General features: G+C 42.5%; 2 protein-coding genes across 2 annotated transcripts; both read right to left on the reverse strand.

The window, feature by feature from the left end:
• Window positions 1-301: 301 nt before the first annotated feature.
• LOC135704760 (PAX3- and PAX7-binding protein 1) lies at window positions 302-20,156 on the reverse strand. Its single transcript, XM_065226260.1, has 8 exons — window positions 19,679-20,156; window positions 18,530-18,810; window positions 17,768-18,008; window positions 17,530-17,706; window positions 2,240-2,893; window positions 1,443-2,178; window positions 1,048-1,371; window positions 302-979 (listed from the first exon to the last, which is right to left on the reverse strand). The coding sequence occupies exons 1-8, from the start codon at window positions 20,013-20,015 to the stop codon at window positions 925-927; spliced, it is 2,805 nt and encodes a 934-aa protein (XP_065082332.1). The 5' UTR covers window positions 20,016-20,156; the 3' UTR covers window positions 302-924.
• Window positions 20,157-23,809: 3,653 nt separating this feature from the next.
• Dhod (dihydroorotate dehydrogenase 2) lies at window positions 23,810-25,308 on the reverse strand. Its single transcript, XM_065226273.1, has 3 exons — window positions 25,185-25,308; window positions 24,715-25,121; window positions 23,810-24,651 (listed from the first exon to the last, which is right to left on the reverse strand). The coding sequence occupies exons 1-3, from the start codon at window positions 25,209-25,211 to the stop codon at window positions 23,898-23,900; spliced, it is 1,188 nt and encodes a 395-aa protein (XP_065082345.1). The 5' UTR covers window positions 25,212-25,308; the 3' UTR covers window positions 23,810-23,897.
• Window positions 25,309-27,570: the final 2,262 nt, after the last annotated feature.

Consider the following 27,570-nt stretch of genomic DNA (forward strand, 5'->3'; position numbering starts at 1 on the left):
TTCTCATTGTCGACTTTCTTCTTTTATCGTTATGCGTGCTGAAAATACCTGGGAATGTTACATGGCCGTGGGGATGCAAAGAGAAAGTCGACGAAGAAAATCTGTCAATGTTACTTAGGACCTAATGCAATGTTCAGCTTGATTTGTCATCGAAATTCACGGGGTTTTTACCGGTGACTTCAAATTCCCGGCTTTTACCCGGTTTTCCCGCTTCACTGGTCACGCTGGGTATTCCAAAACCATAAAAAAGGATTTCTTTCCTAAATGAATTTCAAAATAGTTCCTAATAAATCAATCGTTACAATTAATGCATCGACAGTGTATTCTTCTTTTTTTTTAGAAAACTGTTGAACTTGAGCTACATTTATCAAATTTGACTCCAGATGTTGTTAAAGTGGTTTGCTATTTTCGTTTCAAAACTACATAATTGTTAAAGTAGCAGCATGTTCTTGTGATTTTATAAGTGTTTGTGGAACCACTGAACCTTTTCCGGAAAACCTTCAAGCAGAGAGAGATACACTTCACTTCTTGCACATAATGGCACCCCGATGGTTGTAAGGAGGATCAATCGCGACACCAAAATTTCATTAGACTAAAATTATAAATATTAACTTACCTGATAGTTTTCTCCCATCCAGTCAAGTGCCCGTTGTGCCTCCATACATACACCGATGACGATCATTTGGCGCTGTAGTGAATGTTCCTCTCTAGCACTATGTGCCATATGCATTTTTTGTTCTATCATTAAGTTTGCTGAATATAATCCTAACAGTTGCAAAAACCTTAGCTCGTTCTGAAAAAGCTGTCTTTGATTAATTTATACATATTATTAAGATCCTAAGCTAGTTTAGTAGACTTTATCTAAAAATCGGTTCCAAGAATCCAGTGTGAGATAAAAGAAGTAACGCCCTACGCCAATAACGGTTAGGAGACGACGTGCAAGCTAGCTAATATCTTCTGTAGTTTTTCGATCAGTTCCCTGGAAAGAAAAGGCAAATTCTAGCTGTTGAAATCTGCGGATCACGGAGAGCATGCGGCAATACTTACACATGATTTCCGTTGGCCGGATCCAGCTGCGCCGCGACGTGCTGCAGCATAGCGATGAACTGGGTCATGCTCTGTACGACGGATGATCCCGCAGTCAGCCACACCCGCGGCAGGGTGTACACAATCATCGAGGCCTTGTTGATGGCATCAGTCGAGGTGCAGACGCGCATCCCATTCAGCAGGTACCGATTCAGCAGCGAACCGATGGCCAGCTCCGTCAGTGGCCCATCCGCGATGACGCCTTGCCAGCAGGTGATGTTGCGAAGCAGTTTCAGCCCGCTGCAGAACTGCCGCTGGAAGAAGGACGATTTGGCCTCCTGCAGTCTGTAAGTGAAAGATTGCGGTGTGCATTAGTGGTATAACTTGACAAGTGGAATATTTACACTAGCACTTACTGCTTGGGGAAGACTGGAATGAAGACATCGTTATCGATTGCTAGCTTCAGTTTGTCCAGAATTGCCTGGAATAGCAGGCGCAACTGTTTGCAGGTTCTCCTTAGCGATGGATAATCCCGACCTAATCGATTGATCAGCCGGACCAGTTTCAAGGTCTGTGTGGTAGACAGTGGGTCCCAGACCTGTTCAATCAGTACGGTCAGTTTAGGAAGAACGATTTTCTCAATAAGTGTAGGTATCAAGCGAACGTCCGGATCTTCAGCTAGACTGCTTTCGGTTTCATCTGGCTGTCGACCGTACAATACGCAATTTCGATACCATGCTTCCCGTTCGAAATCGATTGCGTCTTCTCCGCTGACCGGATTCCAAACGACATACTTCAACCGAATCAGCGGACCCAGAACCTTCGGTAGACACAGACTAACGTAGGCATCCTTATACGAATCCATCTCCGCGGCGCGCCAGTTTTGGAACTTTTCCAGTATCTCGTCCACTTCGCAGAACTCTTCTCCAGCATCGGCGAAAACTTGCTTCGCTTCCAGGGCTACCTCCTTTAGAGACGTTTGATACTGGGACACTTCAATGTCGGCTACTTCGTCATCGCTGGACATCCCGTCCAGATGGGATTCGGATGTTTCGTTCTTTTCACGATCCCTTCGTCGACGTGTCCGACGACCTTCCCGTTCCGCTGCCCGGCGAACTCGATCCGGATCGTCGTGCTGCCGTTTGAAGCCCTCTGTAATGGGGATTAAAAGTTACCACAAGCTGAAACAAAGCACTTTGTTAGATATACTCACTGTTAGCATCGGCCATCTCTTTGGCCTGATCCCGCACATCCTGTCGCCTCCGCTCGATGAGCATACTGGAGAACTTGGCCATCGTTCCGATGGTACGCTGTTCCAGTGCCACTATTTGGGGCAACGTTTCGTCTAAACACTCGACCAGATCGCTGACGTAGCACTTGATTTCCTGATAGAACCGATACTTGGCTGCCGCAACCGGTGCTTTCTGTTCGCTTTGCAGATGGTCCAGTTTAAGTACCTGCACTTCCTGAGTGATCTTCTCGATATCGATGATATGCTTGTAGTTCAATTCCTTCGTCGTTTGAAGCTTCTCGCTCAGCTGCTTCAGGATCTCCCGCGGCATTCTGGGGCCGGATGCTTTCTGATCCTTGCCAGCCGTTGCCACGCGCGATATGAGCCCAGCGGAGGCGGCCTTGGTGTTGGCCTTCGACAGTCCGGAAGTTTTTGCATAGGCTTGCGCCAGAAGGGCAGCCGTCGAGAGGCTAGTATCGTCTTCGTTGGACAGATACGACTGGCTGAAGCCTTGGATCAGGTACTGCGAAATGACCGATTCCTGGTGGGCGGAAACCAGCTGCGCTCCGGTGACGCCTTTGCGGATCTGTTGGTTTTCCCATTCCTTCGATTCCAGGTCGGACTCTTCGGCGGAATCTGGAAAATGGGAGGGGGATGCGCTACAGTTGGGTGTTTCAAAATTATGGGAAATCTGGTGTTTGCCAGGGAAAGCTCGGAAAAGTTGAAGACCTTTTATTTTGATTAGCTCATAATTTTCTACCACAGCGGGCTATAGTGGGCTAGGTACGTTGCACAAATGACGTAAGTAAGATAAGCTAAAATTATAGTAGCCAAAATAAATGGCACTTTGCATTCAACCGCCAAGTTGACAGTCCCAATTGTGTGTTTTTGAGATCTTCAACAGTAAGCCCTAAGTTGTTCGATGATAGACCCATAAAACAACCTAGTCTTCAAAATCAGGTAGGTAAGCCTTCAATGACCGGAACACTTACATTCAGTTTACAAATACTCCTACTCTCACTGTCAACACTTTTATATTTTGGGGATCAAGGTCCTATGTTATAAAACATTAATTTATTACCTCTAATTAACGGAAATCTATAATAACAAAAAAAAAATACAACAAATTACACTATGTTCAATTAATCTACTAAATTTTCACATACATGTTTGGACCAAAGACAAAATCTCTCACAAAATGCAAAATACACCATTTCTGATTCAGATCAACAATAACAAAACAACGATGGCTGATGAACCCACAGCGCGATCAACTGCATGCGCATATGTATGCGTGCCTTTCATTTGGTTCATCTTCATTTGCCGTCGAGAACTGTCAGTGGACGGGCGCGTTCACAGTAGTCGCCCATTAACAACTGGGTGCTCACTTTCACGGCAACCCTTTGACAACAGGGCGCTCAGTTTTACCGACGGCATCATTCCCCGTCCGTAAACCCTGTCGCTGGTTCACTCGGGAACAGTATGGGGATTACTCTTTTTCACCTCGATCTCCAAAACGACTAGCATCAATACTGATAGCAGTTTCTTACCCCGGCTGGTCTGCACGGATGCGCTTCCAGCAAACACTTGCCTCACCATGCCACGCTCCCAGGTGTTCCGCTTGTCATCGTCAGTCACAAACACCAGATCTCCGACCGACACTTTCCGATGGATCAAGTACCACTAAGACCGTCTATTCAGGGTCGGTAGGTACTCTCGCTGCCAACGATCTCAGAATCCATCAGCCAACTGCTGTGCTCGACTATAGCTGCTCCGCAACGTATCAGCCAAATCCACCGGAGTCCTCGATGTTAGACATTCGGCCGACGATCGACCACGCAGGAAGTGATTCGGTGTCAGCGCTTCTTTGTCTTCCTTCACGTTGGTTGATACGTACGTGAGTGGACGCGAGTTGACCAGGTTCTACGCCTCGATCGGAGCAGTCTGCAGGATCTCATCCGTCATGTGTGGCACCGAAGGTGGCTTGAACGACCAACGGGTTCTCGCACCAGTGAACGTGTCACCACACGCGACCTTGATCTCCTTCAGCAGGTCTCGATTGACACCGACAAAGTTCGTGCCGTTGCCCGAGAAGATCTCAATCGGACTGCCGCGCCGCTTCACAAATGTCCTAATCGCCATTTTGCCCGACTTCGTCGTCAGGCTCTACGCCACTTCCAAGTGCACCGCTCTGACAGTTAAGCACGTGAACAGTGCCACCCATACTTTCTCCTTCCTTTTTCCAACGGTCACTACTAGCGGTCCGAAATAATCGATGCCCACGTTCGAAAACGGATCGATCTTCGCAGCCAATCGCTGTTAGCGTTTAATGACACCGATAATGACCATGCATCAGAACCCTAGTCTTAACCACTTCAAACAAGAGAACAACGAATAGAAGATTAGAAATCACATAGATGAAGACTAACTAACTCATTTTTTTTCCTTGTTTCAAGATCATCCTCGGTGGGCAAAGCCGAGCCAAGGCATCAAAGTAACAAGAACTAAGACTTCCTTGGATTACTGACAAATCCTGTTCCCCTAGTTTGAAGTAGTCAGGACTAGGAATCGGTGGTAGATCTTACATCCCGTAACGCACCACGAAAAGGTGATCTACCCACTTTACGGGGAAAATACGTGCCGTTAAATGCTTGTTCGATGAACAACTTGCGAGTGTTATGCCTGTTTGTCTGTGATAATGCTGCATCAGTCTCTAGATCACCACGTGATCCTTCGGCATAATGATCGGGAACCTCACATCAAACGCCACACGGCGAATGAGAACGACCCAAATTTGAGTTTAGTTCACTCATAATCGCCAAAAGTACAGGAACTCAGCGATGAGTAAGTTTGTCTCATGGTTTACTGTGGAAAACCTTAAAAATCTGCCGGAAAATGAGGAATTTGACGAAAATTTTATTCAGTCTCGGAGTAGTACCAAGTGACTGAGTGAATCCAATCTTTACTTTTCTCAAATTCGGGAATTTTTCCCTGGAAAATCCTGGGAAAACATGAGGCAAATTTACTCATCGCTGAGTTCTTGCACGGCGAATGAGAACACCCAAATTTGAGTTTAGTTCACTCATAATCGCCTAAAGTGCAGGAACTCAGCGATGAGTAAATTTGCCTCATGATTTCCCAGGTTTTTCCAGGGAAAAATTCCAGAATTTGAGAAAAGTAAGGATTGGATTCACTCAGTCTATTGGTACTACTCCGAGACTGAATAAAATTTTCGTCAATTTCCTCATTTTTAGGTCGTTCTCATTCGCCGTGCACATAGTCAGCTGCCTCGGTCCGACCCTCCATCCGCACAACCTCATCTTCATCCAGATATGACGATTAACGATAAATCATACTCGACTTGATATTCTTCCTGCCTGCCGCAACGGTACCTTGACTGCTACAAACGATCCACACCCAGCTTGCTCAGCATCAATCGGAAACGCTTCAATCAGCATCTTCTTGATCCGGCGATGACAGTTAGACACAAAACGGAACACTACTGCTACCGTTCGCACCATCACCGTCCACCGATAAATATGCTGCATCCCCTCCATCAACCTCTCAGGCAACAGAATGTGATGCAGCTTGCACGTAGTTCTTCTTGAACCTCCATCACTGGACGTTTCTGCTTCGACCACTCTGAGACACATCTTTATATAGGAACTTCGGACCCCGATACCACCGACTCTCCGACTTGATTTCCGTTCCTTTTCCCCATTTTGTTAGGTCGTCAGCTTCGTAACCACCCAAAGCCAATCTTCAGGGTTTGTGATGCTGAGAATCTCTCCGAGTCGGTTTGTACCTTCCATGGTCGGACTTCACCCATGACACCACAGTATACGAATCGCACCACAGGAACCACTTCGAAACAGGAACGGAATGACTAAAGGGTGATACGGTCAAAATTTGGTCAATATCAACTTGACGTATTTCTTTCAATTTTGCATTTAAAAAACCTGAACACCCCTCATTTTGAAGGTGTGTGTGTGTAGAATGTTGCTCCTATTTTGATTTTGGAATTCACTCTTCAGTTGTCAAAATGCCGTCCAAGCAAGAAGAGCAGCGTATCAAAATTTTGCTCGCGCATCGCGAAAATCCGAGCTACTCGCACGCAAAGTTGGCAAAATCGCTAAAAGTTGCCAAATCAACCGTTACAAATGTAATTAAAGTGTTTGGGGAACGTTTGTCGACAGCCAGGAAGTCTGGATCGGGGGGAAATCGAAAACCGGAAGCCGCTGAGACGACAAAGAGAGTTGCCGGTAGTTTCAAGCGAAACCCTAACCTCTCTCTCCGAGATGCCGCAAATAAGCTGGGTGTATCGTCTACAACCGTGCATCGAGCCAAAAAACGAGCCGGACTATCGACTTACAAGAAGGTAGTGACTCCAAATCGCGATGATAAACAAAATACGACGGCCAAAGCGCGATCCCGGAGGCTGTACACGACGATGCTGACGAAGTTTGACTGCGTGGTAATGGACGACGAAACCTACGTCAAAGCCGACTACAAGCAGCTTCCGGGACAGGAGTTTTATACGGCAAAAAGAAGGGGAAAGGTAGCAGATGTTTTCAAGCACATGAAACTGTCAAAGTTCGCAAAGAAATATCTGGTTTGGCAAGCCATCTGTACCTGTGGCTTGAAAAGCAGCATTTTCATAGCTTCCGGGACTGTCAACCAAAAAATTTACGTGAAAGAGTGTTTGAATAAACGTCTGCTGCCTTTCCTGAAGAAACACGGTTGTTCCGTACTGTTTTGGCCGGATTTGGCATCTTGCCATTACGGTAAAAAGGCCATGGAGTGGTACGCCGCCAACAACGTGCAGGTGGTTCCCAAGGACAAGAACCCTCCCAACACGCCAGAGCTCCGCCCAATTGAGAAATACTGGGCTATTGTCAAGCGGAACCTAAAGAAGACCAAAAAACTGCTAAGGGCGAGCAGCAGTTCAAGGCAAACTGGCTTTCTGCGGCGAAGAAGGTGGACAAGGTGGCTGTACAAAATCTGATGGCAGGGGTCAAGCGTAAGGCCCGGCAATTCGGATTTGGAAAAGCGGAAGCCTAACTGAATATTTTTCCTGAATTTTATACTAATTGAACTTGAAAAAGAAATTTAATTTGATTTTTTAAATAAACGATTTCACCGATTTACACGCGTTTTCCCTTGACCAAATTTTGACCGTATCACCCTTTATCGCAGACATGCTTGGCATACACAATTGTACACACCAACTGCTCATTTGTTAATAACTTTTCCCTCAGTTGTTGAAATTTGTTTTTCTTTAAAGTAATTGATAGATTAGGATCATAGTTTACTATAGATTTGCAAAGAGTAGGTAAATCTTAACATTTGAATCAACGCCAATGATTTTTTACACTTAAAGTACGAGATATGTAGCGAGCATTTCTCACTTCATTTTTACAAGGCAAAAACAAATACAGTTTATTACTTGAATTAAAATCTACTTGTTTTTCCGTATCTATAACAAGCTTAAACTCTATAAAGAACTATGTTACGTCAACTGTGTGCGCAGTTATTAGCAAATGAGCAGCTGGTGAGTACAACTCTGCCTATAATCGCCTATCAGTCCCATATGGATTTTCGTCAATTTTGAGATAACAACGCTTTCCACTATCAATTGGCATCTACTTGCATATTATGTGATAAAACTATGGACTTTGATCATGAAAAATGTGAAAACAACATCGGGTTAGTTTGTCCCATCAAGCAAAATAATCGCATGTCAGTCCCATCCTGAAATTAAATCGCCCATAGTTCAAGTTAAAGGTCTGCTTTTTGAATTGCCATATTTTTCGCTGATATAACAAAACATGCAAGCTTCATTGCAACAGATTTTAACTTGAAAAAATTATCAATTAATTTACTATTATTTATCAAATATTTACATGGAAATTGCATTTCACAACTTCAACTGCCATTTTCTCAATGCCTACTTTTTCCATATGGGACTGATATGGGATTATAGGCAGATACTGCTGGTGTTATATTTCGTGGGAGTGTTTTTGATGGTTGAAGGGTTTGTGTTTGGAGCTGTCGTTTACGGATGGTTGTTCCGCTTGTTTCAAATGTTAAACCAGAAATAGCCTGGCTTTTGGTTCAAATGCCAAAAGTTCATCCAAAGACAGGCATAAATTAAATTTTATAGCAACGAAAACATATAAATACTATTATTCAATTGTAACTGGAAGCATTTGGTACGGGAGGTCCACGCTTTCTTCCTTTCCCTTGATCTCAGGTTGTGGAGCGGTTTCAGATATTCATTTCTGACATCACTTGACTCCTTGAAATCCTCTCTGCGGCACATGCTGCGCAGTTGGCCTATAGTCGCTATATTCATAGTCTGGCGGATAGAATTTCGATCTATCAACAAGCGGAACCAATTCAATATATTTTAGACCAACAATTGAAAAGGTACTATCAACTTTTATAAACAAAACGTAGATTATTCTTTCCTCGCCAATCGAACACAAATTATCGGCATCATCGGATAGGGAAACTTTCCTCAACCCAAAGATGGTGTTAGTTTGCGTAGGTGAGCCTTTAGTCACGAGAAAAGGGTTTCCGAAGTTTTGTTCGCAATAGCTGATGTGCTCTTTTCTGTTGTTGGTCGTGATTTGCTCGATTGGTTCCGCTATTTGATAGCTCAATTGGTTCCCGAGATTCTATCCGCCAGACTATGAATATAGCGACTATAAGTTGGCCTGGCCGTTGACAAGAAAAATGACGGATTCGTGAAGCCGTCATTTTCCAGGATGCTTTCAAAGTATTGGCTGCGTTAGTGTGAGATTAGATTAGATGAGCAGCTGGTGAGTACAACTGTGTATGTCAAGCATGATCGCAGATTGACTTCATCAGTCGCGCGCCTAGAACAGCGAGAACTCCAATCGCGATGTAGATAGGTACTGCAATGGTGCCACCTTCGATTTTGCCTCGATGAACGACTCCGCCGTCTTCAAATCGGACATAACCAACGCATCAGTAGGCCGGATCGCCAGCATCGCTGAACACATGCAACTGTACCGTAACGTACGCCTTCGAATCTAATCCGTCCAGATAGCACCTAGGAACTTGGATCTCGTCGATCAGATGGAATAACTGTGTACATTTCACCCACCGTAGTGTTTCTCGGACAGCCTTTCGTCCCACTTGATCCCACAAATCTTGCATGATGATGCGGCCATGTATGAGAAGAGGAACCCAGAACTGCCTGGGATCGAACATACTCATCATTCACCGTAACGCAAGAACCTTCCCGAATGTATTGCTGAAGGTCTTGCCGAATCTCCGCCGAGAAGTTACCCAGGTAACAATTTGATGCTTAACAAGTGTTGGTTAATCGATTTTAATTCAGCCTTAGATTGAATAATTGTTGTACATAGACCACGCTAACCTTTGTTCAGCTTTTAAACATCTAAATCTGGTGATTTTAATCAGCTAAAAACTTAGCAGTAATATACATTATAAGTTTTTTAAGGCATTACATAACAGTCTTTTCCAACCCTTGTTCAGCCTTCTAATTTTATTTCAAAAATAATGAGGGAAGATCGCTTCATATCTTATGCATTTATGTGGAAATGCTTTTATTTGGTTGCTGACTAATATGATTTACATATTTATATTGTTAGTATAAGTCTAAAAATTACCTTTGCATTTTGGGATTCGAACCGGCAGTCGCTGATTCACAGGCATCAATCACACCTACTGGACCACTTAAGCATATGTGTGGCAAAAGGTATAATCATTGACTTGAAGCACGTCAAATTTAAGTTGAATAATAGCAACCGGTAGAGTATTATCATAGAGGTAACTCTAAGACTAGTAGGTCCCGAACAAACGAGCTCTACTTTTTGGCTCAGCTCTGGTACTATCTTCGGTCCCGAGCTAGTCGATTCACCCCTCGAAACATAGGAAAATCCAATAACCCCTCATTTTATCTGTCAAACTTTCATAGCGAATCAAAACAAACATTGTGTAGTACTAGAATTTTGACAAGAATGGGGTACGTTAATCGATTTGCTTGGGACCAATAGGCTAGTCAAGTAGAGAGCCAATTTAAAATCGTTAGTTTCGTATTGATTGTTGGTATTATACAGCAATGCAGAATTGTAAACAACAACTGGTGACAGTAAAACATTCCGCTTATTTTCAAGTGCGGTTAATACAATGTGGACACAAGCGCGTGATTTATTTCGATGGTCATTTGGATGCTATTTTAGTGCCAGAATTGAGTATTAATATTGGATGTGGCCTGAAACTTCAGTGCAATATAGCAGTCAAAACACAGAAATACAAATGTTAATTCTTCCGACATCGTCGCAGCCCACATCTACCTGGAGCTGTTCCTTAAAATCTCCTCTTCCTAGTCTCTACTGCTGCCCTTGCTTGTAATTAGAAAGGTAGGCAGTTAATGTAGAAGAACTAAAATGCCGAAAATGCAACGAGTGACACAGATACTGACGACATTTAACAAATCAAGCTATCAAAATTTGTGTAACGTATTGCTGATTTGTGGAGTTGTGTTAAGCTTAAAGAAGGCACACTTGTTAAGCATCAAATTGTTACCTGGGTAACTTATTGAGGTTGGATTATGGGGATACAATTCGCTTCATGCACTACTAATCAACTTTGTATTCAACCTAATGTTAATCAGCTTTGTACACCTTAAATCAACCAATAATCAGCTTCTGTTCTTACTGATCAGCTTGAATTGTTAAAGGGTGTCCACGATGAAATTGCCACACTATGAAATTGCTCTAACTTTTTAACCGTTGGGTAGAATTTAATGAAAATTTGGGTGGATTTAGTTCATAGTGCATTATTTACATCCTGCAAGTTGTTTTAAAGTCCTGTGATCAAAACTCGCGGAAATGGAGTCGAAAGAACAGGTCGTGCGTGATAAAATCTTGCGCATTCATCACGAGAACAAGGATCTCTCGCATCGTTCCATCGCTAAAACGTTGGGAATCGCGAATTCCACGGTGTCGCGAGTGATTAAGCGGTTCGAGGAACGGTTGACCACCGATCGGAAGCCCAGAAGTGAAGGAAAAAGTATTCCGTACAACACCAAAAATCACAACCGCGTAGTTGGGGCCTTCAACCGAAATCCGAACGCCTCCGTTAGGGATGTGGCTAAGAAGCTGCACCTGTACATAAAAGAGTGCCTCCAGAAGCGGCTGCTTCCTCTCCTGAAGGCCCACAACGTCCCAACAATCTTCTGGCCGGATTTGACCTCATGCCACTACTCCAAGGACGTGTTGAAGTGGTATGCGGACAATAAGGTCAATTTCGTGCCGAAAATGTTCAACCCTCCCAGCACTCCGGAGCTCCGCCCCATCGAGAAGTACTGGGCGATTATGAAGCAGCACCTTCTTAAACGACCTAAGGTAGTGAAGACAGTCGAGGAACTGAAGAAAGTATGGGTTTACATGCAAAAAACGGTGGATTCACAGGTTGTGCAGAATCTTATGGCCGGGGTTAAGGCCAAGGTGCGGGCATTTGCGTATGGACTGTAAATAAAATACGAGTAAAATGGTAAAATGAAGTTTAATAGTTATTTCTCAATCCCTAAACATTTGATGGCAATCGGATGAAAACTCGAATTTTACGAATCAATTTTGTGTGTGGCAATTTCATCGTGGACACCCTTTACTTGGGTATATTCCTCCGGCTCCCACAACATCCCCAAGACTCGTTCGGATTCGCAGGACTTGTCTTCGCCGCGCACTTTGGCTCTCCGAGCTCCTGCAGGACCACCTCCGAGTTACTGACCCAGTTCCGTATCTCGACACATTCGAAGTCTTGGCTCAAAATTTTACAGGCTTTTATTTGATTGAGAGTTCTTGACAGAATTTAATTTGAATAAATTTGAAATTCGCTTTGGAAGTCCCTTGAACATGTCTTTATAACAGTCCAGAAAATCTCTGTATTTCAAAAATTCCAAAAAAATCTTAAAATTCGTCCTTAGATTCTCTTCGAATTTTCAAACTATTTCAAAGAATTCACTGGGCTTTCATTTCTTTAATTTGCTTGAAATTCTCCATAAAGTTCCCATGCAATTCACTTCAAATTCTCGACAATTAACAGCGCCTATTAGCTTTTATGAGCAAAACAAACTTGTAATCCCCCTTCCCTGTCAACACCATCGGGCAGGGGAAGTTCTTTGCTCAGATGATGTTCATGGAGTTCTCCTCTAAATTCTTCTGGAAATTGCATGGCATTATCATTATAATTATCTAGAAATTCCATTTGCAATGCACTTGGAATTATCCTCGGGATTTCCTTACAGATTTCGCAGAATTATGTTGGAATTGTACCCTTAACGTTGTGATACACAACGCTTCCCTTGGTATTTTTCACGAATCCTGGAATCTTCTTCTCTCTTGGGAGTTCTAGTAAAAAATATTCTCTGAAATACCTAGAATTCATTCTAAAATCTGCTCAAAGTTGTTCTAAAAAAATCTAAAATTCTCTTAATAGTCCTTCAAGTGTGAGTGATCCTGACTGTATCATAGAGGTACAGTACTGGACAAAATAAATCATACGCTCAACCCAAAAAAGTACATTACTAGATAGAGCTGGAATTAGGGTGTAACAGCTTTTGTAAACAATGACTTCTCTCGATGATTTCTAGGAATTCAAGGCACTCCCACGCAAACCAACATGACCATCAGATAGGGGAAGCTTTCCCCTATCCAATGGTGGTGTTGATTTGCCTAGGTGAGCCTTGACTTTCTAGGAATCATCGAGAGAAGTCATTGTTTACAAAAGCTGTTACGCCCTAATTCCAGCTCTATCTAGATTACATCATATTTTTGCTATTTTGCACGCAATTTCAGCAGTATATTCAGAAAAGTTCAGGTATTTCTCATGGTGCATTCAATTAGCCGAATGAAAATTGTTATTATATTCTACTATTTTGGTTACAAAATTAAATAAATATATGCTCACTTTTGTGCTTGGACAAAATAAATCATACACCCATAAGATTTTATTTTTTAGCCATCGAATAAAAACAAAATCTGAAGATTTGGCATCACGGCGTAATATTTGACAGTTCTTGTTCCGGGAACCGTGCGCATCGCACCATTGTGTTTTGTTTGCGTAATTTGAAAAGTGAAAAATTTCGGGAAAGCAGATTTCGCTTGATGTTAGAAATTTGGTGATTCGCGATCGTGAAAAAGAAATTTCTTTTCGGAAAACTGCCGAAAAGTACTCGATCTCTGATGAAGCTGTTCAGCACATATGGAAAAAGTACGAAACACGAGGAATTGTGAGGAATTTATCCGGACAAGGACGTCATCGTGCGACAAGTAATCGTGATGACATCAGAATTGTTCGAATGGCTAAGCAGAATCCGAAGTATTCGTCGAGGCATATTGTGGAATCGATGGATCTCAATGTAAGTCGACGTACTGTTCGCCGGCGACTTAATGAGAGCGGTTTGAAAAGCTGTTTGGCATCGAAGCGTCCTTTTATCAACAAGCGGAACCAACGGAAGCGACTGGAATTTGCTAAAAAGTACGCCGGAATGACTGTGGACTTCTGGAAACGGGTTCTGTGGACGGATGAGAGCAAATTTGAGTTATTTGGACAGAAAAGGCGATCAAGGGTTTGGCGAGGTTCCGGTGACGCTCTTAAGGAACCATACATTCAAAAGACAGTTAAACACGGAGGCGGAAATATCATGGTATGGGGAGCATTTGCGTGGTCTGGTGTTGGAAGCTTGGCTCATATAAAGGGAATAATGACTGCAGATGTGTACATTCCCCCTTATTCTACGAGTCACGTGACTTTCTGTCACCTCGTGTGAGGTGACTCTCCATGTAAATCAAATGGAGAGTCACCTCACACGAGGTGACTATTGTCACTTCACCGGTGAGAGAGAGTCACGTGACTCGCAGAATAGGGGGGATTGACTTGTTAAGTGAAAATCTGGAAGTTTCGCTACTGAAAACTGGCCTGAAATCCAATTACATTTTCCAACAAGATAATGACTCAAAGCACACAGCGAAGAAAACAACGACATTTTTCAAATCAAATCGGATCAAAACGCTGGAATGGCCTCCCCAATCTCCCGGTCTAAACCCAATTGAGAATTTGTGGTCTTACTTGGACAACAAAGTGGATAAAGCATCGGTTTCCAACAAAAACGTTTATTTTGAAGCACTCGAAGCAGCGTGGGAGAATATCGATATAAGAATAAGAAATCAATAAGAAATCAGGCGTATGATTATTTTGTCCAACTCGAAATTCTCCTTTTACAACTTATATATGATGATTGAGAAAGTCATACAATATATTGAATATTCTATACCTGCACAGTTTTAGTGAAAAACATACATAAGTATTGCAGAACAAACCATTATTGTATGTTTGAATCTACCTGATATATCGAGCTCCAAAAAAAAATTATATTGGTGTATGATTTATTTTGTCCAGTACTGTAACTCTAAAGGCCCACGCACATTAAATCCGGATCGGACGCGTTGCGGCAAAGTGACAGCTAAATCTATTGTCTAACTGTCAAATTTACGTCAACGCAACGCAAACGGATCTAATGTGGGTGGCCCTTAAGACCATAAGGTTCCGAAGAAACGTGCTCAACTTTTTGGCTCAGCTCTGGTACAATCATAGAGGTAACTCTAGGACCAGAAGGTCCCAAAGAAACGAGATCAACTTTTTGACTCAGCTCTGGTACTATCTTCGGTCCCAAGCTAATCGATGCACCCCTCTTAACATATGAAAATCCACGAGCCCCTCATTTTATCTGTCAGACTTTCATAGCGAATCAAAACAAACATAGTGTAGTACTAGAATTTCGAATAGAATGGGGTACGTTAATCGATTTGCTTGGGACCAATAGGCTAGTCAAGTAGTGAACCAATTTAAAATCGTTAGTTTCCACCGGTTGACTGTATCCTGAAAATCTAGTCCAGTCCAAGGGTCTTGAAATCTTATTGTTTTCGAAGAGGGGACGAGGTATATTTATCCAGATTTGTCATCTCATCCCGGTGACATCAAATTCCCAGTATTCCATCTAAATTGCAACAGCAGCAATATTGCAATACTAAAACTTCACTGAGAAACTAATTTTACGAGCTAACCAGGTCTCCAATGAAGTCCTAGAATACTCAATAAAGCCACTCTATGCTGTCCGATGTGGAGCGATACAGACAAGCGCGGAACTGACAAAACTGGGTTTTCCGAAGGAATAAGCGTCAGCAGGAAGTCCGAGATCGCGAGGCGATGCAAAATCTGTACCGCGTAAACGACACACGGAAGTTCTACGAGAAGCTAAATAGTTCACGCAAAGGCTACGTGCCGCAAGCCGATATGTGCAAGCACTTGGACGGTAACCTGCTCACGAACGAATGTGAGGTGATTGAGAGGTGGAAGCAGTACTATGACGAGCACCTCAACGGTGAAGCAGCAGAAAACCGAAGGTGGCACGGCAACAGACCTTGGAGCACGCGTAGAAGACGACATGCTACCGGCCTCTGATCTTCAAGAAGTTGAGGAGGACATCGGTCGGCTGAAGAACAACAAAGCAACTGGTGTAGATCAACTACCAAGTGAGCTATTAAAATACGGTGGTGAAGCACTGGGTAATTGCCAAGATTTGGGAGGAGGAGATATTACCGGAGGAGTGGATGGAAGGTGTCGTATGCCCAATCTACAAAAAGGGTGACAAGTTGGATTGCTGCAACTACCGCGCGATCACACTGCCGAGCGCCGCCTACAAGGTACTCTCCCAAATTCTATGCCGCCGCCTGTCACCATTTGCAATAGAGTTCGTGGGGCAATACCAAACAGGATTCATGGGTGCCCGCGCTACCACGGACATCATTTGTTCGTCGATTGCAAATCGGCATACGACACAATCGATCGAGATCAGCTATGGCAGATTATGCACGAGTACGAATTTCCGGATAAACTGACGCGATTGGTCAAGGTGACGATGGATCGAGTGATGTGCGTTGTTCGAATATCGGGGACACTCTTGAGCCCCTTTGAATCTCGAAGGGGGTTACGGCAAGGTAATGGACTTTCGTGTCTACTATTTAACATCGCGTTAGGCACGATCTTCAGGAAGTCCATCCAGCTTCTTGACTTCACCGATGACATTGACATCATGGCACGGAACTTTGAGACGGTGGCGGAAACGTACATCAGACTGAAGGCTGAAGCTAGGCGGATTGGACTTGCCATCAACGCATCAAAGACAAAATACATGAAAGGAAGAGGTACACGGTGACGAAATCGAGGTGGTCGATGAGTTCGTGTATTTGGGCTCACTGGTGACCGCCGAAAATGATACCAGCAGACGATATCAAAGACGCATTCTGGCAGGGAATCGTGCCTACTTTGGACTCCGGAGGACGAATAAAATTCACCGCCGCACGAAGTTGACTGTCTACAAGACGCTGATTAGACCGGTGGTCCTCTACGGCCACGAGACTTGGACTATGCTCGTGGAGGACCAACGCGCCCTTGGTGTTTTCGAACGGAAGGTGTTGCGTACCATTTACGGTGGAGTGCAGATGGATGACGGAACGTGGAGGAGGCTAATGAACCACGAATTGCAGCTCCCAGCTGCTGGGAGAACCATCCATCGTCCACATTGCAAAAAATGGGCGACTACGGTGGGCTGGGCACGTCGTAAGAATGCCGCACGACGACCCAGTGAAAATGGTTCTAGAAAGCGATCCAACAGGAACAAGAAGAGGCGCGCAGCGGGCAAGGTGGATCGACCAAGTAGAAGACGACATGCGGACCCTTAGCAGACTACGAGGCTGGCGAAGTGTGGCCATGGATCGAGTAGAGGGAGACGACTTCTTCGGACAGCAGAGGACTACAAGGCCTTAGCCTGATTGGTAAGTAAGTATGCTGTCCAAGGCAATGCTTGTCTACGCTTGTCTAAAACTCAACACCACTTGGCACCGATGAAGTCTGCAAGTAGTAGACAAAATACGCGTATCTGTCAACAGATAAGCAATTATAACGGAATTTAAAGGAAATAAACCAACACACTCAAAGCTCTTTATAAAGGGATTCCGTTAAGAGGTTCGACAAATTTAAAGGATTTACGTATACCTATTTGAATAATTATTCAATCATAAAAGTGCTACTCCATGAATCAAACAAAAAAAAACCTCCCAAGCAAGACCATAATCCTAAATTCTCATTTAGTTAGTTCTCTGAGCTAATCAACAAATCACCAGGGAAGTCACATTCATTTCCGCCTTGACACATACCTTCCCGCTGTACGGAGTAAAACTGCTCCCTCCGTTCTTCCCGTTCCTTAGCACCGGTAATAGCCGCCATATCGATTCGATCATCATCTTCGTCCGAACCATCACCAGCGCCATCCTCTCGGACGATCCGCTTCTTGCTTTTGTCCTCCTTCACCTCGTCCAACGGAATAAAGTCACCTAAACGAACAAAATTTTAGTATTTAGCATTCCGGAAAATCATCCCCCATCCCCCCATTACCTTGCTCTCGGGCCTTCTGCCGTCGCTTCCGGGCGGCATGAATCATGGCCGCATCCGGAATGACCCCATTTTCCAGACACATCTTGAAATTGTCCGGCTTCGCGAACCGATGATGATGGCCCTCGCTGGCGCTTTCGTCTTCCTCTTCTTCCTCCGAGGACATGTCGTCCCGGCCGGCACACAGAGCCGCCCGGCCATTCAGAATCTGCTGCTGATTCGAATCGGATTTTTTAACCACAAGCTAAAATTCGGTTTGTTCGTTCGAGGAAGAACAAGGGACGTGGGAAAAGAGCACAAGACGAACCGAGATTAGAATCGAACGGAGTGACATGGTTTTTGCACGGAGCCGCGCGGGAGAAAGTAATCAATTGATCAGGCCAACGCTTAGAAGAACGATGGCTCTTTTATTCCCTACGGGAACGGACTGCTCATTTCCTTCTATCATTTGTTGGAAATTGGAAATTCATCGCGTATTTTTAAATGGCAGGAAACAAGGTGTTCGATCCCGCATCAAATTCGTTAGAATTCAACTAGAACCAGCGACATCTGGGTGCAGATAAGCACTAGCGTTGAATGCATTTTTTTTTATCTTAAGCCTTCAACCAAGATCAAAGCAATACGTTATACAATCTCAAGACATAAATCGATCAGAATCAGAGGTCTTGTTGTGGTGACAATTAAACTATGTTTTTTTTTTGTGTGTCTTTGTTATACAATTTTGGAGGGTGGAATTGGTAGAAAATTGAATAATAATAACCTTACCACAAAGTCGTCTGTGCGTATTTCTGTTTGGATATTAGAACTAGTATTTTCACACTTTTCCCTTTTTAGTTTATCTTTTTCCGGCTCATCCTGGCGCTCTTTCGCGGTGCTTCCGGATTGAATGACAGAAATTGTTGACGAATCACAGCCGTAGTTGGAGCCTTCGTTGGTGGAGGAGCCATTCTTTTCGGCGTGCCGTTTGCGGCGGCGTTCCTTGTCCATGGACTTCATGACCTTTTTGCTCTGGGAGGTCTTTTTCACCTGGAACACTTCACCTTCCTCTGTGGGTTGAGTTCATGGGTGGCCGTTTGCCGAGTGGATGAGAAGTTGTTTTTGAAACGAGAAAAAGAATGAAAATTTTACGATGATTAAGGTGATCTAGAAGACGGTTACGACGATCGAGATCGAGAGGGTTGTAGTGCGGAGACTGAAACGAAGTTGTAAATGCAACCCCGAATAAAACAACCCTGAGTCTGACCTTCAAGTCACAACGCGGGACGTAGGAACAGGATAGGCAAAGTCTGACCGTTCTAATTTGCTGTGATGAAAGTTTTACTTGATAAAGAGTGATACAACTCAGAACAAGCGAGTTTGGTTTCACGGCCATATGCACCAATTTCGAGCCCTGTTCTTATAATTTTGATATGACCATCCGAATCTGGCTCAAAAACTGCGATTATTCACGAATAGCTGTTGGAATAGGTTTAGTAGGTTCCTTTCGTTTGCGTAAGCAATTAAATGTTGACTGATACGCGTATTTAGTCCACTAATAACTTATAGACTTCTTCAGTGCCACTGACGAATCTACAAGCAGTAGACACAATACTCGCAATTATAACATAATTGAAAGGAAATAACATATCCCACTCCAAAAGCTCTTCATAGAGGGGATTCCGTTGAGCTGTTCGATATACGTATAAATAAATTTGCGATTACTCAGTAAAAAAAAAGTTGGCAGCATTTTCTGAAACCTGCTAAAGAGTAAATGGAAACCACAGCTTCATCAAATTCATCAATCAATTTCTAGACACGACATAGGTACATCTCTGAAACCAAAGCATTAGCCTTATAAGATAATAAATATATTAAATTTCATAGTTGGTAGGAATGTGTGAATCCCTCAAAGACAGGATACTCGAAAATTGTTACCTTCATCGTCGAAACTTAACAAAGACATTTTGGAGGTGGCCTTGGACGTCGCACCGGGCGCTGACGAGGGGGGCATTGAACCGACGCCACTTTTCTTGTCCTTTTTGTCCTTCTTGGAGGACGACGAGGAAGAGGACCGTTTGCTACCGTCGCCGATCGAAGGCGGTAGCGGCGGTGATGGGTTCACTTCCATTCGATTGTCCTGCTGCTGCTGCTGCTGTGAGGAAGCACTAGTGCTGGAAGAGACACCATTATTGGTGGCACCGTCGTCATCGTCGTCGTAGCTGGTAAAAACGCGTCGCTGGATCGGTTTCTTCGGTTTTCGGAAGAGGGACATCGCTGCCGGTTGCAATTTCACGTTGGTCGCAAATGTCGGACGTTAGTGCATGCTGCGAGCACAATTACGGATGCAAAACTTTGATTTTGGGCTGATTTTTAAGGAAAACAAAATCACCAGACACGGGATTTTCGACGTATTTTTCGCGAGTTGCTAATTTTTTGACAGTCAACGCATAAGCTAGGGGTCGACGGGTTTTGAAAGCCAACGGTGTGGATGGAGCTGTCAGCAATGTGCGTTACAGACGTTACGTCAAGATGCAGTTCCCGTACACTGAAACAAAATCCATTGGAAAAAAAAATACTGTATTGCTGGTTTAAATTAAATACCCTCACCCTAGGGGCATCTCACTCTAAACTTTGTATTTCTATCAATATACCTATAGATACCTGGGGATATTTATAAATACTTAAGAAATACTTAAAAAATAGCGATGGTTTGTTTGCTCGGTTGCCATAGTTTATAGACAAATTTAATTTGTTTGTTTATCGGACGTCTGGATTCAAATCTTATCTGATTTTGTGTACATTTAACATTTATTATATTGTTACCGAACGGTATCAGTTGCGTATAATTTTAAGACGATAGGAAAAGAAACAGTGTTCAGTTTGCTCAGCAAGTTAACGGTCAATTTGTACGCGATAGCCAGTCATCTATACGTTTAGTGATGGGTGACGATTGGACTCCCATAATGTATAGGGCCACGATGAAACAGCGGATAGAGCAAAACGCATAACGAAAGGGAGTTGCTAGGTGGTGGATAAGCTACGATGAAGGGGCGAGAAGGTCAGTGGACAGAGTGGATCTGGTGAAATTTGGGTAGGATTCAGAGACGTGAGGCACGTTGTTAGAGTGCATTTTTGCAAGGTAGTGTGTGAAGAGCGGTGATACTGTGCCTTTCGGAGATCGAGATTTCAACCTCTGGGACAGCTAACGTCTGTGGTCTCCCAAGATCTGGGATCAGTCCACACTACAGCCGCCGATAGCCACTAGGATCGGTAGCTTGACATCGACAGCGGTCGGTTTCTCTATTGCAGCAGCGTAAGTGTTTCACCTCCCGCCCACCATCGGATCAATAAAACCATTAAATTAAAGCCTACATTAACCCTTTCTGTCAAGCTTCTCATAGTTCCGAAAACTCTCCCTAATTCGCCAACGCCCGGAGACCCGGGAGCAAAAGAGGTCTTTGGTGCCCACCCCAACAACTGCCGGCTGGCTTAGACCAGCAGTCAGGGATGTAGACACGTCCCCTTCAGGAACGGCGCAGAAGCTCCCGGTGTCAAAAAATAGTGAGTTTCAATATTAATAGAAATCCAGTCTCAAGAGGAAGCTATTGGAATATTTCGGCTATTGCTCGTTTAAATGTATCGTTCAAAATACAGATCGGGAAAATGACTATCGTGTTATAAGTATAGTTTTGACGGAGGTTTTCACCGAGGTTTTAATCCACTAGGATCTTGAACATGTGAAAATGACTACGGACATTTAAGCTGATGGGAGCTGAATTGGAACTTGTGGCATCCGGAGAGCCGAGTCTCATAGGTTCCGTAGCGTTATGCAGCAGAAATGAACAACATTCCCATGGATTTCCCCCAATACGATGCCCTTCTACTTGAAGCTCATAAACGTCGCCAAGTTGGACAAGTTCAAATCAAAAATAGGTTCAGAACAAAATTTAGAACGATTATTAAAATAGACTGTCACAACATTCAATTCACCTGATATTTTTTCTTACAGACGCTTACTTTGAACATTACCATGTGAATATTATGGTCCTACAGGTTTAGTTTGAAGAAAATCTATTATTTCACCTTACAGAAACCAATAGAGTTGGAACCATTGAGTTGGAAAGCATGCATTAAGTACTCCTCGCAAAAATTAGAGAAAATGTACTCCCCCTTCCCATTCGTCACGTTGTTCCAATACCTAATACATTGCTTGTGACATATTTGTAAATCTCCCTCCTTCTAAGAGCGTGACGTACTTAATGGATGCTTCCTTAGAGGCTTGAACTAGCTTCTAGTGGATTTTACGTCACAGATTATAAAAAAAATGTGGCGATATTGGGGGCATGCTAATTAAATGGGTTAATGAGCTGAACGATTACTTTACAAAAATGCTCCACCCAACAAACAATTTTAGCTGCAGACTAGCTTATACAGGCAAAAATTAGCTGTATAAGCAAATTTTTGGCTGTATAAGCTAATCTGCAGCTAAAATTGTTAGTTGGGCATTTTCCATATTTCATTTTATCGTTTAAAAAAACCATATAGTAATTTTAAAATTATTGTTATTTATTTATTCGGTGGTTCGGTAAAGTATGATTAGTCTGTTAAATTTTTCTTAGTCTTGAGAATAAACAGTTTCATGGTGTTCAGATTTTATGTCATAATACATACAGGGCCTTATTACGGGTGTCACTACACGGTTATAAGGAAGTGATACTCAGAATAAGAGCCGTGATTGCCGTACAAATCAAATGGAAATCACTTCACCGTGATGACAAGTGACAAGTTTTCACCGTGAAATGACATCCGTAATAAGCCCCACAGTCAACAACAACATACATTCTTCCACATATATGGAACACTTCCATATGATGAACGCACTAGACTGACTGTACAGTAATTAAATGTTCTTAAATTGTAGGGGACTGTACACATTTAAAGCTCTTTGGTTCCACAATCGTCTTCTAGGATCCTGATGTTGGAGAAAACCGATCAACAAGACATGGTGTACTTCATTTTCACATTTTAGATCACTGAAAAACATACATTTTGTTATATGCTTTCGTAGGCAGATTTGAAATACTTACCCATTACAATGAATGTACACTTCATTTCAAATAAACTCATTTTATACTCTAAAAATGATCAGATCGCGCGACTAAAATTATCGAACTGATGGAGCAAAAAACAGTAAACACAGCACTAGCAACCGGTCATAAAACAAATGCTACTACGATGAAAATAAAACCTAGAATTAAAATATTTAAAAATACTTAGCGATACTTATGAGATATTAAAAAATATTTAATAAATATTGGAACTAAAGTTTAGAGTGGGATGCCCCTAGCCCTCACCAATAGATTTTTGCAGAAAACAATTTAATTTATTTTAGTATTATTTCTATTAAAATTACTATGCATTTTGAGCAAGCACAGTAGTTTTGCCAGAATAATAGTAAATTTGTTAACATTGATAGTCAACTATACTAAATTCATAGTAGATTTAACGATAATAAGCGTGGAAATGCTGAAAATAAGTGTTTTCTGTAAAATAGTATTCCTAACTATGGTGCTTGTTTCAGTGTACGATTGGTATTGCAGCTAAAAAGTAAATTCTAATGAAGCTGTGGTTGTTTCAATTACTGACAGCAATGAATTAAAATTATTATTTTTTTATTTATGGTTTGAATTTAAAATATTTATATTAGTGATGAGAAATAAGGAAATTTGATGAAAATTTTACTCAGTCTAGGAGTACAATCTTTACTTTTCTTATATTCGGGAATTTGTTCTTTGAGAGTTGATTGGAAATGCTATCTAACATGAAGCTTTAGTGTGATAATTTATTAGCTAGAGAATGATCTTAGAATAGGGTAGGTGGATAGTTCCGTTAGAGTACGGCAGTATGAAAATTGAATAGAAGTTGAAAATGAGCGAAGGGCCATTAATGCGACAGTACACCTGGACTTTGTGTGATTTACGAGTAAGCTAAACTAAAATTTGGGTCGTTCTCATTCGCCGTGTAAGAATAATATCAACACCGCTAGTAATGAGGTATACAATTGCCAATTTATTACATAATCATCTCGAGAAAATATTGTCTGCTTAGAATAGGCATAGCCACGATTAAACTAGGTATTCCACCCCGATTGGTACTACAAAAATCTATCATTCCCCTTTCCAACGGCTTCTTCGACGCTCTTGAAACCGTTCTCCTTCAGCAGTTGATTCAATTCTTGCTTGATCCGCTTCACAACCGGTGGCCCATGGAATATGAACGACGTGTACAATTGAACGGCACTGGCACCGGCCAAGATCTTCTCATAAGCATCCTGTCCGCTGAAGATCCCTCCAACGCCAATAATCGGAATTTTCCCTTCGCTCCACTTGTAGACCTTCGCTATCAGCTGTGTGGTTCTTTGGTTTAGCGGTGCGCCACTAAGACCTCCCAATTGGCCTGCATTGATGCTCTTCAGCGTGGAAGGTCGATCGATCGTCGTATTCGATACTATCACTCCATCGACGGCAAATTCCTTCTGCGTCACAACGGTGACTATTTCCAGAACATCCTCGTCAGCTAAATCGGGAGCAATCTTTACCAGGATTGGACGTTGCTCTTCAGAAGGAAGAGAGCTTCGTGCTTTTCGAACCTCGGTTAACAAAACCTGTAGGGTTGTTTTGTTCTGCATGGATCTCAAACCAGGAGTGTTAGGACTACTGATGTTAATAACCAGGTAGTCTGCTAGGCTGCTAAATTTCTTAATTCCTTGTATGTAATCATTATAAGCATCTGGCGAGTGCTTGTTCCTTCCGAGATTTATTCCCAGTGTTACTCGGTTCTTACTCTCTTCACGAGTTTTCTTCAGTCGCTCGAATACAACGTCATGACCTTCGCTGTTGAATCCGTATCTAAAATAAAAATAATTCCAATTAATATTCACATAAATTCAGTTGCACTCCAGTCAACACAACCTATTAACAATAGCCTTATCCTCGTTCAGTCGAAATACGCGTGGCCTGGAATTGCCCGGTTGCGGGTTCGGCGTGACCGAACCGATTTCCACAAACCCAAAACCTATACTGTGCAGTCCATTGACTGCTTCCCCATGTTTGTCGAATCCGGCAGCAATGCCCACCGGATTACTAACCGTCATGCCAAGCAGTCGGGTACGAAGCGTTTCCGGATCTTGGTAATTCGGCCGCACAAGGTCCATCTTGACACCGAACACCGCCAGCTGGTGAGCCGTTTCCGGTGGGATCAGCCGTACAAAGGGCATGAATACACTTTCGTAGAACTTTTCATTTCCCTTGTAGAGGCATATGGCACTGAATGTTATCGCTCCCAGCGAGGTCACTTTCACCAGCGATCGAAACTTGTTCTGGAATGCGGACGTCGTTTTTATTTGTCTTGCCAATGTTCAGTTGTTGGGTGAATAACTTACCGGTGCTCTTACGCGAATCGGATTCATTGTAATGTTTCGACCTTAAAAATGCAAAATAAATGCATCTAATTTGGTAAAATAATATTCGTTTGATTTCACAGCGTTCAGAGCATGTGTTGTTGTTTACAACAGCTTTGGCTGGCCGACTTGTTATGTAAAACTGCATCGTATACGAATATATTTCGAAACGGTGCATCAATACGCGTTACATACGTTACGATCTATTCAATGCACAAAATGCGCCTTCGATGCCAACATTTCATTAGGACGAAACTGCTTTTGTAAACAATGGCTTCAATCACCGATTTCTCGCAAATAAAAGCAAAATCTAGCAAACTATCCAAACCAGCTGGCAGAGGAAATGTTCACCTCCCTGATGGTGTAGTTGCAAGGGCAAGCTTAAATTTATGTGAGAAATCAACGGCAAAAGAAAATGTTTACAACAGCAGTTTCTCCCTTTTGAAACGTTGATGTAGGTACTAATAATCATGCGTTATGGGTAAAAGCAAAGACATCATATTAAGAAGGCTGGTAACTTTATCAGAATCCATGCGACCAGATACAGTAGCGCAGGTGGAAGCAGCGCATAGAAATATGAGCAAATACGCCAAATAACCGAATCCAACATAGAAACTAAGCGATTGTTTCAGCTTCTGGTGGTGAATAGAGTAACCCTCAAAAGAGTGATGAGGGTGGAAATTTTCACCGTGAAGCATAGGAAGAGGAAAATATTTTCACCTTTCCTGATTAATTTATCCACCGCAGGTGCTTGAAATCATCATCCACGTGGAATATTTTGTTTTCTGTATCGGGTATGCAGTGATCCGGCTGGTGCTTCCATATATTTTTGAAGAGAAAAATTAAGATTTATAAAATTGTTTCAGCGGTTATGATCTTCCGGATTTTTAATGTGTGGTTTCGAATGAAAAAAATACAATTTTAAATTAAATCCATGATATGCGCATGAATTTTGCAATTGACTGGAAACGCTTGGCGGGGGGCGACCCCGGCGTAGTGGTTAACATCCATACCTCTCACGCCAAAGTCACGAGTTCAAATCTCACCCCCGGACAAGTCACGAATGACCCAAGAGTGTTAAAGTGACTATAATAGTAAAAAAAAAAAAAAAAAAAAGGAAACGCTTGGCAATACTTGAATTGATGCCAGTACTCTAAAAAAATTCCACTCATTTTTATTGAAGAATATCCATGTGAAATTCCGCTTGATTTTCATGTGGCCACACATAAACAGAATCCACTTAGATGCCAACATGAAATTTATGTCTCAAATGAATAGTATTCGTGGTCACACATGGCTTTTATGTATATACACATATTAAGTATGTGTCCGACACATGGACACACTTAATCTAGCTCGGTAAAATCCCCAACAGCCGATTACCTCGGCATTTACTTTTGCTGATATATCTGCAAAATATCTGTTTGTTAGCTGATATCTCAGCAAAATGATATTTGTTAGCTGAGTCTCGGTAATTATTTTACTGAATCTCAGCAAAATAAATTGCAGAACTACTCGGCTGTTGGAATCTCGGCGAAAAAATTTAAGTGTGGATATAGTTTTGATCACATTGCAAATAATAGAGGGGGACGACTCTATCTACGATGCAGAAAAGATTGGGGTTTGCTGTGTCTAGCTGCGCGCACGCTGAGTAGATAGAAAGAAGATTGATGACGATTCTGAAGATTTCCTGCTTTTTGGAGGCGAACCAGCCCAAGGCTGAAAGCCTCCTTAATAAAGCTAAATAATAATAATAATAAGATTTCCTGCAAAAGATGATGCGCAATGCAAGTAGATGCGAGAAATGAAAGAAGATTTTTCGAAGATTGATTCGCTAGTGTGAGATTTGTTGATCATCTAGACTGAGATTTAGATGTGGCGCTCCCCTCGCAAAAAAATCATTTGTGGGACACATAAAAAATCTTTGAATTTTCTTAGTGTAGTAATGTTGACGTCGGATGTTGTTACTCGGACTCGTAAATTTCAGTTTGGTATAATGCTGGAACTGCTGGAAAAGTGCAACGGTGCACCTAGCTTGATGGTTACTTGTGGAGCATGCCTTACAGACTTACTGATAAACAAGACTTGAAGAAGAATGTGAGGAGAGGGCAGGGGAGAGGACCAAATTTTGTAGGTACAATTCAACACAGGTACTGCTTGAATTTTGGGTAGAATTTTAAACTTTCTTCATCAATAGTAAATCATTTGTTGCATTATAGATATCTCTTTCATTCTGATGGAAAATGAAAGGAATATCCATAAAGTTCAAAAGGGGAGGTTAGGTACAGTCGTTATCGTCTGTCAATTTGACTGTAACTGATACAGTACTATATAAACCCGAGTATAAACCTTTCCAACTACCTTCAAT

The sequence above is a fragment of the Ochlerotatus camptorhynchus genome, unplaced genomic scaffold (assembly GCF_037179485.1).
Source record: "Ochlerotatus camptorhynchus isolate MF236.1 unplaced genomic scaffold, CSIRO-AGI_Acam_v1.1 ptg000247l, whole genome shotgun sequence".
Lineage (NCBI taxonomy): Eukaryota > Metazoa > Arthropoda > Insecta > Diptera > Culicidae > Ochlerotatus > Ochlerotatus camptorhynchus.

Excerpts from the sequence above, each read along its gene's own strand:
- Dhod (XM_065226273.1), bottom strand. The coding sequence starts at position 25,211 with ATGAATCCGATTCGCGTAAGAGCACCG. Across the intron at positions 25,122-25,184 it reads CGATTCGCGTAAGAGCACCG|AACAAGTTTCGATCGCTGGT; the intron begins GTAAGTTATTCA and ends TCCGCATTCCAG. Across the intron at positions 24,652-24,714 it reads GATAAGGCTATTGTTAATAG|ATACGGATTCAACAGCGAAG; the intron begins GTTGTGTTGACT and ends TTTTTATTTTAG.
- LOC135704760 (XM_065226260.1), bottom strand. The coding sequence starts at position 20,015 with ATGTCCCTCTTCCGAAAACCGAAGAAACCGATCCAGCGACGCGTTTTT. Across the intron at positions 17,707-17,767 it reads GCAGAAGGCCCGAGAGCAAG|GTGACTTTATTCCGTTGGAC; the intron begins GTAATGGGGGGA and ends TTGTTCGTTTAG. Across the intron at positions 980-1,047 it reads CCGGCCAACGGAAATCATGT|GGAACTGATCGAAAAACTAC; the intron begins GTAAGTATTGCC and ends TTTTCTTTCCAG.